The sequence below is a fragment of the Fulmarus glacialis genome, unplaced genomic scaffold (genome assembly GCF_000690835.1).
Source record: "Fulmarus glacialis isolate BGI_N327 unplaced genomic scaffold, ASM69083v1 scaffold17475, whole genome shotgun sequence".
Classification (NCBI taxonomy): Eukaryota; Metazoa; Chordata; class Aves; order Procellariiformes; family Procellariidae; genus Fulmarus; species Fulmarus glacialis.
The window spans coordinates 1-12,667 of NW_009214925.1; the positions used below are offsets into that span (position 1 = coordinate 1).

The 12,667-nt window shown below is 47.3% G+C and overlaps 2 protein-coding genes across 2 annotated transcripts; one reads left to right on the forward strand and one right to left on the reverse strand.

The window, feature by feature from the left end:
• Positions 1-814: 814 nt before the first annotated feature.
• On the forward strand, positions 815-3,293 carry LOC104077495 (ral guanine nucleotide dissociation stimulator-like 1). The gene is made up of 3 exons (XM_009578752.1): positions 815-931; positions 2,255-2,369; positions 2,983-3,293. Exons 1-3 carry the CDS (start codon positions 815-817, stop codon positions 3,168-3,170), a joined length of 420 nt encoding a protein of 139 aa, XP_009577047.1. The 3' UTR covers positions 3,171-3,293.
• A 6,757-nt stretch (positions 3,294-10,050) lies between these two features.
• LOC104072305 (procollagen galactosyltransferase 2-like) lies at positions 10,051-11,652 on the reverse strand (the record flags this gene model as incomplete). The annotated part of the gene is made up of 3 exons (XM_009578754.1): positions 10,051-10,327; positions 10,781-10,987; positions 11,525-11,652. Coding segments are annotated over 3 exons (612 nt in total), but the record flags the coding sequence as incomplete, so codon positions are not given.
• Positions 11,653-12,667: the final 1,015 nt, after the last annotated feature.

Sequence of the window (12,667 nt, forward strand, 5' to 3'; positions counted from 1 at the left end):
TCTATGATTCTATGATTCTATGATTTAGCTTATGGATATTTTAAATAAAATTGTACTAAATATTCTTAAACCAAATGAAGCGTGAGGTCCCAGACACCGGCATCCATAAATCGTTTAAACTGTTCAGCTGGAGCAGTTGTTACAGTGATTTTGATAAGCAAGTTGGAGAGGGAAGATCCTCTCAGCAGTTTTTGATCGAGGCAGATGAAAAGAAAGGCAAAACCCTGAGCAGCAGGGAATGTAAGGGTGCAGTTTCCATCGAGGAAAGACTATTCAAGAAGTGGCAGAGAGGGAGGCTTATGTGCATTTTCACCCCAGTCCAGCTCCCCGTATAAAGGCTCCAACCTGGTGCTCAGTCCCAGTCCCCGGCTGGTTGCCCGCAACCCGATTCTGTTCGTTGCATCTGCTGCCACCTCCTGGCCTGCTCCTTCTGAGAAGTGCGAGCAAGCCACGCACAGTGTCCGGCACACAGAATCGGACATAAGTTTTCATTAAAATCGTGAAATTAATCAAGTGAAGTTCACTTTTTCTGGAGGCAAGGAATACCACTGCCAGCCTGCTGGACAGAGTGCAGATGACTGACGTTTTTTACACGCCTTCTGCTTTCTCCAGTTCTTCCTCCAGAATGACACACACAGACCTATAAAATGTCCAGTTTATGACAGTGCTCTTCTTTCTTTCTGTTGTGTAGCTCTCCGAATCCTCCTCCTCCTCTTGCTCCTCCACCCAGTCCACGGAAACATCTTCCTCGGGGGTGTCATCTTTAATCTCATCCCCTTCTGTGCTGTCCTCCAACGACAAGTGCTCTCTCTCCATGACACCCATTACCTCAAAAGCACTGCCTCCTGTTTACAACCAGCAGAACAAAGACACGTGCATCATCCGGATCAGCATAGAAGACAACAATGGCAATATGTACAAGAGCATCCTGGTGAGTCGTGCGGAACAGCAAAATGCTGTTATTGTGGGTGATGTTTTCATCTAGGGTGACTTAAGCGAATGGTGCTTTTAGTTTTGAAAACACCTATTCACCGAGCCAACTAATCAAACCTGGTTTGAAAGGGAAAATGACAAATGTTACAATTCAATGTATGTGGAGCATGGTGCGAATGAAAGATTTGAAAACAGCATCTTTGTGGAAGGTTCTGGTCTTGAAATTAAAGTTTTTATTTTATCAACAAGTTCAAAGTGAAGCATTCCAATCAAGTGCAGGCTTTGCTGCTCCTGCCCTTCTGCTAGCGCTAGTTGCTTTTTCTCTAGCTCGGAATTTGTGTGCGAGTTTTGACACAAGATGCCACGTGCCAAGTTTTGCCTGGAGAAGCTTTCCCCAGGAGCTGGTTTCTGGAAACCAGGAGCTGCACGCGAGGAAGCTGACAAGCCCTTTAATTACGCAGCTTCTCTCTGCGGCAAAGGTTGCCAGACCAGCAGCAACCAGCGTTCAGGAGTTTCCCTCGATGCTGGTTCCATGGAGGGATTCTGGCAGTGCCGGGCCGATGGCTGAGGGAGTGCAGGGCCTGTGCTGGACCGTGGGCAACGTGACTCACCTGCACGCGATCTCTGCAGATACCTGACGGAGACTCAGCTGCTGAGCAAACACTTCGGGTCCCTCAGGGCCTGGGGGGAACAAACACACAGGGGGGTAGTTCTTAGCACGTTTACCTACCTTATGATTTTAATGGTCTGACCTCCCCAAATGGCAAAGAGCCGTTCCCTGAGGGCCTGACAAACTCGGCTACTGGCAAGACAAATCTTCCTTTTCACTGCATACGGCTCTGGACGGACCCTGTGTCTGCTCCGGATGCACAGCACTTCCACAGCAGACAGTAAACCCAGTTACAAGGCCAAAAATCTTTGCAGGATGTCAAAGAAAGTATTTAGCACAGGAGACTGCAGATTAATTGATGTCTGCAAACAACAGATGGGGCAGCTATTTATGTGGACTTTTATGGCTAGAGAGAACAACATCTCATCTCTCTAAGTGTTTGCTCAGGAGAGCAGACGCTGTGAGTTACTGCTGTCTCTTTTAGTACAGTATTTGTCATCTTGAACTAAAAAACTACCACCACCAAATGTCACAAATACCATCTTTTAGTATCTAGCAGTACTACTTCGTTACTGACCCATCATATTTTTTCAGTTCTCTGAAATCTTTTCCAAGACCAAGTGGGCTGCAGAAAGGCAGGCCTTTGCTAATTATTAAATCATTCTATAGAGTGAATAAGCAGAATGTCTCATTGCAACTCTCTCTTTCCAGCTAACTAGCCAAGACAAAACTCCTGCTGTCATCCAGAGAGCTATGCTGAAGCACAACCTGGAATCTGATTCAGCTGAGGATTATGAGCTTGTACAGGTCATCTCCGAGAACAAAGGTAGGGAAGCAGAACTCTGCTGCTGCTTTAGAAGTTCTGCTGGATTTTGTAGGAAAGAGTAAAACACGAAGCAATGTTAGAAATGCCATGGACATGTTGTCACAGCTGCCAGTGAGAATAACCCCCCTCGGTAACTGGTGTGCAGGGATGATTTATCACGGCCTGTCACGACATTGCTTTATACAGGCAGAGCTCACCCGTGGGTTGCCAGTAGACCTTCGTATGTGCACTGCGACTGTAGAGCTATCGACCGAAGCTCAGTCTGCCACAGGGGTTGGGTGGCAGGGTACGACCTCCCCAGGGATCCCACTGCTGTCATCGGGCCGTGCAAAGAGAGCTTTCAGCACCGCCTCCTCTCGGAGTGGCTGCCGGGGCCTCCGCCTGGCTGGACGCGGTCTGGGTTTGGCCGCCGTCTCCTGTCCTCTGCGACCCTGCTCCCCCTTTTTTGTAGGCCAGCTGCTGTGGGTGCCACCCGATGCAGCTTCGGCCGAAGAGGCACCGCAGGACAAGGAAAGGGGCCCTGGCTGCGTACCCGGTCCCTGCCCTCTCCTGGCTTTCCTTCTGCCACCTGCGGTACTGCAAATTAACACTTGCTCTGGTTCCTCTTTTGCAGAGCTGGTGATGCCAGCCAACGCCAACGTGTTCTACGCCATGAACAGCCACGTGAACTTCGATTTCATCCTGCGGAAAAAAGCTTCGGTCAACGGGCAGGTGAAAATGAGGGGCCGCTGCAGCCTGACCCTCCCCAGAACTGCCAAACAGGGGTGCTGGAGCAACAGGCCCAGCAAAATTACACTGTGAGGGGGACAACGGCGCAGGGAGGAGGATTGGTTGAGAACTGTACCTTTGCTACCATCCAGTATTACGGAATCACAGCAGATGAATGTATCAGTATTCAACTTTGAAAATATTTGAGGCTGAAATGCAAAGTGAGCATTTGGTAGACCTATAGCCAGAGATGTGCCTCTCCTCCCCTGCAGCCGGATATGGACAGACAGACACGGATTTACGGGACAATACGGACTGGAATTTTTTGTTTTGTTTCGTTTTTTTTTTTGTTTTGCACATTAGCCTAGGAAGGTGAGAGCCCCAGTTTGAGGGGAAAACAGGACTGCAACATTTGTCTTAAGAATACCACACAAGCCAACTCTTTTTGTGAGAAAACATTTTCCCTTTGTGCCAGTATTACACAGAAGAACGTCTAAATTTATTTTTATAAAACTGGAGAAGAAAAGTCTCAATACAATTCTGCCTGAACCAAGGAGAAGGTCCCGGCCAGCCCCCAGCTGACTGACGACTGACGGGAGCACTGGTTTGCGGAAGGTGTGGGTGAGCCGAGCGCCTCTAGCAGCTGCTGCCTCCAAGAGGCATTTGCATTGATGAAGCATCATCGCTGGAGACAGCAGAAACTGCAAGTGTGCGTACTGCTTTCACACAGCTGGCAAACTTCTTTTTTGCACTTGTTCCACGCCAGAAAATTACCTATTTTGGACTTTTTTTCCAAAGAACTTTAAAAGAATGGACTGCACTTGCTTTTGGATGAATGTCATGGTTTGTTCATGGACAAGGCAAACAAACACTACTTGTCTGGATTTAGGTCTTGTCTTAATGCCACTACAGGGTGGTTTTCCTTTTACTTTGCTAACCCATTGAACAGAAATCGATGCCTTTTGCGTGTACTCTGAAATGACTGATGTACCTCTTTGTAATGTGCAATCACTCTTCGAGAGCAAAACTTTTAACTCACGTTTTCATTCACGAGGGGCAACTACATGACCTTTTGTTTTAGAAGTGGGTATTGAGAGGAGATAGCCAGGTTTTAAGCACTACCCCAAACAACCAGAGATTTTATATACTTGTAGCATTATTATGCATAATCTACAGGCACCTCCCTTGCTCTTCACATACATCTGTTAAATGAATTTTCTGACATGGTACATCCTTTCAGCTGGAATAGAGAGTTCAGCTGGAATAAAGAATTTAATCATCAGTTCTCTGTGAAACTTTAAATAATATACTTCTCGAGTCTTTTCCCAGAACACAAGCTTCCTTGAAAGGATAGTTAGAGGTTTTATTTTAAAAAGCCATAAATAAGACATTGGATTGTAAGCAGCCCTTACTGAACAGGCTGTCTTTCAGATAGATTAGTATTAGTTAAAGTAAACTCAAATACAGAATGTTATACATGCCTTTTTTCCCCACCAGTTCTGTAGCACTAGTTTTCAAAATTGGGCTCGGATTACATTAACGACCAGTGATAAACTCATGACGCAAACAATGCTGCGTTGTACTACCTTTTACACTACATGAAGATTTATCACCTCTGTTTACAAGTAGCACCATGCAGGGCCTAGTCCGAATAGTTTAGGAATTCCAATTGTATTTTTGTTGAGAGGGTGAAGATGTTGAGTTTGTAACTGAGCCTTAACCTTTGCCCAGAGTTAGGGCAAGATTAAAATAGAAGTTCAGTTTTCTTTGCATTTCAGTGTAAGCATGCATTGATGTCTGTACGGTATCATTTGTAAGGTATAGTGTAGAGGTTGTATGTCTGTATTAAGCTGAAAGGTGAATGTTCTTGATTTTAAAATTACACCATCCAAAAGGTTATATATGAAAAAGATTTTTTTAATTGCTTACCTGTTATCTTTATACAATAAGTATATAAACTTTTTTCCACTAATATTTGCCTGGCGTTGATCTATTTTCTTCTCTTAGACTTTATTACTGCATGTCAGTTGTGGTTTTTTTTTTTTTTTTACACCTCACACCACTTCCCTCACTGTCACTCTCTTCAACTTCATCACTTTTGCTGTTTTAACTTTCTCAACTTCTTCCAGTTCCCACAACTCATCTTCCCTGCCATCCAGAGAACTTGAAACACCACATTTTAGCTCTATTCCCTTTAGCCGTAACCCTTCAGCCACAACCTTCCTTCAGCATTGTTTTACTCTTCAACATCACATCCAGTAAGAGTTTTGTACTGTGTGTAACACTGTCAGCATTACTGTCGGGCACTTTTTTTAAATTCCTCAACGTTTGTATGAAGACGGCTTCTGTGTTTCTTCAGCAGCGTGGCTGGAAGGGCTGTCCAAGTAAACCAGTCTCTCACCTGCATTACCCGTCGAGCGGCAGCAGCTCATCATGAGCCATACGTAGTCCCGTCGCACGCTGCAGGAGCGCAGTGAGCTTCTTGAGAGCTGAAGGTAAACATCAGCAAAGCAAAGGCCAGCCCCGGGCACCAGTCCGGCACACCAACCTGCTGTTGCTATGGAATATTTTGTGCTTTTTTTTTTGAGCTTTCAGTTTAATGATTTCTGTTGTAACTAACTGGGTAACTTAGATTATACACAAATTTTACAACTTCTTCATGAAATCATTCTCTTTTGGGTCACTGAATGATTTCTGCAGCAAGTTAACACAAAAAAAATTAAGTGTTTCCATCTTTTCCCCATTGTCCCCATCATGTCATGTTTCCTCCTGGCCGCACAACCATTAGCTTGGGGTTTTTTTCCCCTCCCCTGCACACAACACAAACGCTTGGAGTTTACACACCACCTTTTAGCACAGTCCCTCCTCCCCTCAGACCGCGCCACAGCTGACCTGCCATGCCACAACTCACTTCAGCACTGGAGGAGACTCCCAAAACTGCCAAAAGCCACACCGTGAGTTCCTGAACTATGGCAGTTGCCTTTGCTATTGTAACATGAGAGGCCCTTTGGTGAAAGGCAGAAGAAAGATTACCCAGAATTTAAGCTGCCTCTTGCTTTTTTCCCTACTTAAACTACCCAGGGAGACAAAACACAACAACAAAACCTTACTTGATTTCCTTCAGGATAAATACAATCTATTTGTGAACTAGGAATTTCACATTGCCATATTGAGAGTACAACAGCACTCTTGCTTTCTTAAACAAAAGCAAAGACAGAGTCTTTAGGTTACAAGCCATCTTGTTGCAGATAACCATTTTTAGGGCCTGTCACCATAACCCTTCTCATGAACAAGCTGCCTTTTCAGCCGGCTTGCTACTTCTACTTTGTAAAACCTGTTCCTAGCTTCCACCGGTCTGTCACCATGCTCACTGGGGCAAGCACTGCTGGGGGTTTTTTCCGTCAGCTGGGAGCTCCACAGCAGAGCAAAAACCCATACCAAAAGGAAGAAAAAAAAATAAAAAAAAAAAAATAAAAAAAAGGGAAAAAAAAAAAAAAAAAAAAAAAAAAAAAAAAAAAAAAAAGGGGGGGGGAAGGGGAGGGGGGGAGAGAAAAAAAAAAAAAAGCCCTCTGTGCTTCATGAAGCAGCCTGGCAAATTCTTACTTATCACTTGTTAAGTTCTGCTAACAAACTAATTTTCAAGATGTATGACCAAATGCACGACCACAGCGCAAGGCACCTCCACCTTTGGGCTGCGGGTGCTAAACCTGCGCCGGGACGAGCCGTACCCCAGGACAGCACAGCAAACAGCCAGGAGGCTTGGTCAAGCTGGTGCTCCTGCTTGTGCTCAGTTTTGAAGCCCATTAGATGAGTCAAAAAAGAATAAGTGGAAAGTGGAAAAATATCAGAAAAACATAGAAGTGTTTCAACTGGCTCCTACTTTTCCAAAACACCGTTAATTCTGAGTAGGGCAAAGCCTGGGCAACACCTGCCAAGGAACTGAAAACACAGACAGGGAAAAACAGCACTGGTGGAACCACTGGCCATCCAGCAGGTCTTGCATATGTAAATAAATAGAAAATTGTGTACATATACACACATACACATGTGCATGTAGGTAAAAGAACAATCAGCTAGATTGAGGCCATATCTGCTCTGAAATGGACACATTCATTTAAATAATTACATTTTTATTCTTAATTTGTTTCCCCTCTCCCCTGAAACAGCCATCAAACCCCTTGTACCACTCGCTTCCACAGTCAACTAAAAGAAAAAACACACAAGGAAAAAAAAAAAAACAACAAAACAACCCCAATGCTGTTGTCAAGATGTTTTTAATAAACTGCTACTGCTCTACTTAAGGAAATCAAAGTTAAATAAAACTCAACCTCCCTGAGCATCCAAACCAGCTCCACCGACAGCATCGTTTCCCGAGCACTGTGTTAGCCAGCTCTGTCCCACACGAGGTCCGCGCAGCAGCTTCACCCGGTGGCCAGCGCCAGCCGCATCCCGCCTCGCGCCCCTGCCCTCGCCACGTCTGCGGGACTTGCTGCAAGGCCAGGGTAGCCCAGTGGCTCCAACACCAAGGCTGTGCAGGTGACGCAGAGACCTTTTTTTATCATTTGAATGAGCTACGTTAAGGTTAAAAAAGCAGGGGGACTCAAATCCCATTTTTTTAAAAATCCATTATATATTTCCTGCATGGCCAATACAGCGATGCTCCTCACCTCCCCGGGAAGAGCCCAGCAGGACCCCAGCCCAGCGAGCAGCTCCGGGAGCTGGGATGGCACACTCGCCCCCAGGGTGTCGGTCCCTTCCCTCTGCAGCCCCCAGCACAAGGTGGGGAGGACCATGAGGGTCATTTTCAGCCAAGACGTTCACGGAGAAAGTGCTTCAATAGGATCATGAAAGATCAGAAGAGGAAGGGTTGGAAAAAGCAGAGCTCTTGCTGACACAGGTAAATCACTCCCATGGTTGGGGGAAGAGAGGCCCCTCTCGTAGAGATGGGTCTTTCACAAAGTACACGAGGGTGGAAGAGATACGCAGTGGTGATGTACGTGAACACAGCGTAACCGTAACGAGCCCTTACGTGGAGAGGCAGCCACAATATGAGATCAGAGAAACGATACCAGGCCAAAGAGACTCGCCCGCCCAGCGCTAGCTCATCCCTGCTGTGCACGTGACACATCTACAGTGACACCTGACAACATGAGCTGGATGCTCACCTGTTCACCTGCTTCCGAAGGCCACACCGCGCTTCTTACCAACACCTCCGGGACTGCCACGCTCAACAGTGCTTGGAACAGGTCAGACTTGCCACTCGTAACGCGAGACCTGAGGAGGAAGCAAGAGGGCTTGTCAGAGGGAAGGACCCAGGTGAGCGTGGTGGCCCGCGGCAGACCTGCTCTCCACACTCACCCCATCGCACTGGCATCTGCTCAGCCTGGAACGGCTGAGGAAGGAACATGGCTCCAGGCAGCAGTTGCAGAACTGGCACATTTATACGGCCAGTGACTCCATGGGAGAGCGACACAGCTGAAAAACTCCTGAGCTGGCCTTTCCCAGCCAGGGCTACTTCCACCCAATGAAGAATACACACAGCGGCTCATCTTGCACCAGGTTCTATGTATTATCAGACCGGCTGATAGGTAATAACATGTCTTCTTTAGCAGAAAGCACAACATTGGTCAGTAATTATTAAAAACAAACAAAAATTTAAAACAAAACAAAACCAAACCAAACCAGCCACACATACTCAACCGCACAGATCTGCCAGCAGGCGAGTCTCTGGAGTGCAAGTCCGGGAGGGCATCCTCCCACCGCAACAGCAGCCCGCAGGCTGAGGTCTGTGCCACCTAACCTAGGCAGTGGAGTCCGTGACCACCCGGCCTCTGAGAAACATTTAAAAAAAAAAAAAAACAAACACCATACTCTGCTGACAAGTTAGCCAACAGCAAGTACATCAGAACTCATCCAAAAAAAAAAAAAAAAAAAAAAGGACAAGTTTGCTACTCACATGAAAAAATATCAAGACAAGTTGCCTTTCCGTCCTGTAACGCCCAATTCTATCAAGGCTGTCGAGAACAGTACAATGCTAACATTTCTGCAGGTTGTTTTGTTTTTATAAAGATAGCCGTCAAGCAGTTCATAACCAAAATTTTAAAATTTAAAGTTCCTAGAAGTCCTACACTTGGTTTTATGGCCTAATTAAACAGGCCTGCAAATAGGTTGTCAGGCTTTGTTTTCCTGAAGGAACAAATTGAGGCAGGGGGTGAAGCAGGACATGACATGGACTAACTCCTCCTGTGTTCCCTTCAGACAGCGCAGAGACAAAGAAAACCAGCAACCTGCACCTTCTCTGCTAGCTTCCAAGATTTTAGACATGCCAAGACATCAGTTCTGGCTTGGGAGGCCTGTTTAGATGGGATCTAGCAAGTTTTAAAATTTACGGAGGGGAAGCCAGCAATAGTTTTCTATAGAAGTGCGATGAAGGAGATGACCCTACAGAGGAGTGCTGCTCCAGTACATTGAATATTTTTGGAAACCATCTTGATTCCCCTTGAAAAACAAAACCAATAACCCAAACACTTGCCTGCAGTTTCTCGCGGTGAACAGGGTTATAAAAGCCTACGAACCTACAAGGCGTAACAGTTACACAGCAGCCCAGTTACAGCTATCCGGGAAGGTATTAACACTTGTACACCTCTATATATTAATCTTTATAAATACAGTATTCTACACGAGGAACTGTAGAAAGACGTCATTCAAGGTTATCTTTTTTTACAAAAGCTTGCAAGGGCTTTTGTTCAGATCTCTGCCTTTTATTCTGCCAGTCTGGAACACTTGCTCTTTTTCCTCCTTCATCTCCCACCCAGTCCTAAGCGGCTTGGTTAGCTGTAACAGTCAGGTCCAACCACTGTGCTTTGCCATTCGAAGCAGTGGGAAGGAGGCCACATGAAGAGCTGCTCTACAACTTTCAAGGGTGAAAAGCTAAAGTGTGAGGCAGGTTCAGAGTCCCGGGGGAAGCGGGCAGTCATAGTTCATCCCTGGAGGACGGTGCGTTGAGAGACGACTGGGAAGGCAGGGCATCCTTGTTCTGGGCGTCGCTATGGATCTTGCCCTGCTGCCGGGATTTCCAGGAGTGTGTTCTGTCCCAGTCCGTGGAGACAGTCTCGTTGTCCCAGATTGTAGAGGTCTCTGTGTCGCTGAGGTAGCCTGGCTGCCCTGTGTAGTGGGTGGGGTAAACAAGCAGGGGTTCTGCTGAAAAGGCTTTCAAGTCTCTGGACTCGTAGTACTCCATGTACTTCGCTCTAACGAGGGGAGAAAAATCATCAGGAACAGAGTGAACCTTCATCAGTGTCACTGCCTATAACTGAGAGATACAAGCCAATCCACGGAGCAAACAGGTCCCAGGGAGTGGAGGTAGCTACTGGGGTGGGTCTAAAGCAAGTCTGACTCTCTACAGCCAGAACCACGTGCCTTACAACCACACACAACCTATACAACCGAAGCCTCCGTTACCAGAGACAGCCAAGTGTCTCAGAACCAGCCCGCAATAGGGACAATAACCCCTCTGCAGCAGGGCTGTCACCTCCTTTGACCTGTGCCAGGAGCTCTGCTGCAGACAACCAAAAAGCACAAGGAGTAGCCCTGTCCCCCGCCAGCCAGGCTGCAGAAGTGGGACACACCAACGTGATCTGGCTTAAGATCGTTCAGCAAGACCCAGCTCGCGTCAACCCAAGCAACGAAGGCATCCTACTTACACAGGGTGCTTGTTGTACATGACCGGCAGAAATTCATCTACAGGCAACATCTTGCTGAAAGGCTCAGCTCCGATGAGTTTCTGAGCCCCTTGGAAAGAGATTGCGTACCCCAGGGTCCAGTACGAGTAGTCAGCTTCCACCAGGTTCATGACATTGGGAACTGCTTTCTCAGGCTCCTGCACTTGCATCCTTTTCCGGCCAATGTAGCTTAAAGGGTGAAAAGACCATGGAAATTGGAACCAAAGCGAATCTGCAGCAATTAGGACCGCAAGACTGTTCATGTCAACCAGGGAAGGGCAAAGGGTCAATCCAAGAAGTAATCCCCAACCAGGCTCACAGATTTCTATCCTGCACCACTCCCAGACATCCAAGTCTTAACCCAGTGGGTGGTATAGTTGTGAGAGACTTCATAAGGGAGCTAAGATGACACGGTCCAAGCCTCAGGACCGAGCTGTGTCAGTTCCTCTGTCACAGCAGCATCTCCAGACACTGTTGAGATCAACCAACACTGCCCACAAAGGGCACTAACGGTACCCAGTGGGCAGTAACGGTACCCAATGAGCATTGCAGCATCAGCCTGCCCCAGAAGGCAGATCTGGTCTGATGGGAAGAGCCACCAAGAAGTCTCTGCCACCTTCCCCTGCACTCCAGCATTAACCTACATCTCTATCACGACACAGCAGGTGCTGCCGACCTCCTCTGCGAGCCCAGAAGTTCCCAGGTGGCTGAGGGCCAGTAACTTACATAAGCTCCCAGTCTAGCTGGGCTTGTTCAATGTCATCCATCAGCTTCATGAGCTTCCTTTTAAACTGGTGTTCAAAGCGCACATCATCCTCAATAACAAGTGTCTTCTCCAGTTCTCTGTTTACCACCTGAAACAAGAGGGTTCAGAAGTAATGACAGTGGCACACATGGGCCACTCCCCTGCCCCCTGAAATTGTTGGGGTCATCCTGACCTGGTACTGCCTTCTAGACCATGCAGGTGGGGAGGCTGCAGAACCACTCCCAGATTCACAGCTCAGCTGGGAGAGACTGCAAGTGCCAAGAGAACAGTCCTGAAAATACCCCGTGGCTGAGCATCTGCAACCTAGAAAAACCCTCCATCTGATGTTGCACCACCTAGAACCCATGAGCTACCGTCTAGCATGACCACAGCAATCACCTCCTCAGAGGAACGTGCAGCAGCCTTTGATGCCAAAGCTGCTGTTCAGAAAAACCTCTTTGTTGGAAGAAAGTGTTCCTGAAGTCTGGGAGGGAGGACAATCTAGCATATCCAGTCTGGCCCTGACGACTTAAGAGAACACACATGCAAAGGCATCCTGCATGTAGGTTCCCATGTTATCATCTGACCATGGCTTACCCGACCAACCTAGTGGCCTTCTATGATGGAGTGACTACATCAGTGGACATGGGAAGAGCTACCGATGTCACCTATCTGGACCTCTGTAAGGCCTTTGACACGGTCCCCCACAACATCCTTCTCTCTAAACTGGAGAGGTACGGATTTGATGGGTGGACTGTCCAGTGGGTGAGGAATTGGTTGGATGGTCACATCCAGAGGATAGTGGTCAACGGCTCAATGTCCAGATGGAGGTTGGTGATGAGTGGTGTCCCGCACGGGTCCGTATTGGGACCAATACTGTTTCATATCTTCATCAATGACATAGACAGTGGGATCGAGTGCACCCTCAGCAAGTTTGCTAGATGACACCAAGCCGAGTGGTGCGGTCGACATGCCTGAGGGACGGGATGCCATCCAGAGGGACCTGGACAAGCTCGAGAAGTGGACCTGTGTGAACCTCATGAGGTTCAACAAGGCCAAGTGCAGGGTCCTGCAGCTGGGTGGGGGCAACCCCCAGTACCAATATAGGCTGGGGGATGAAGGGA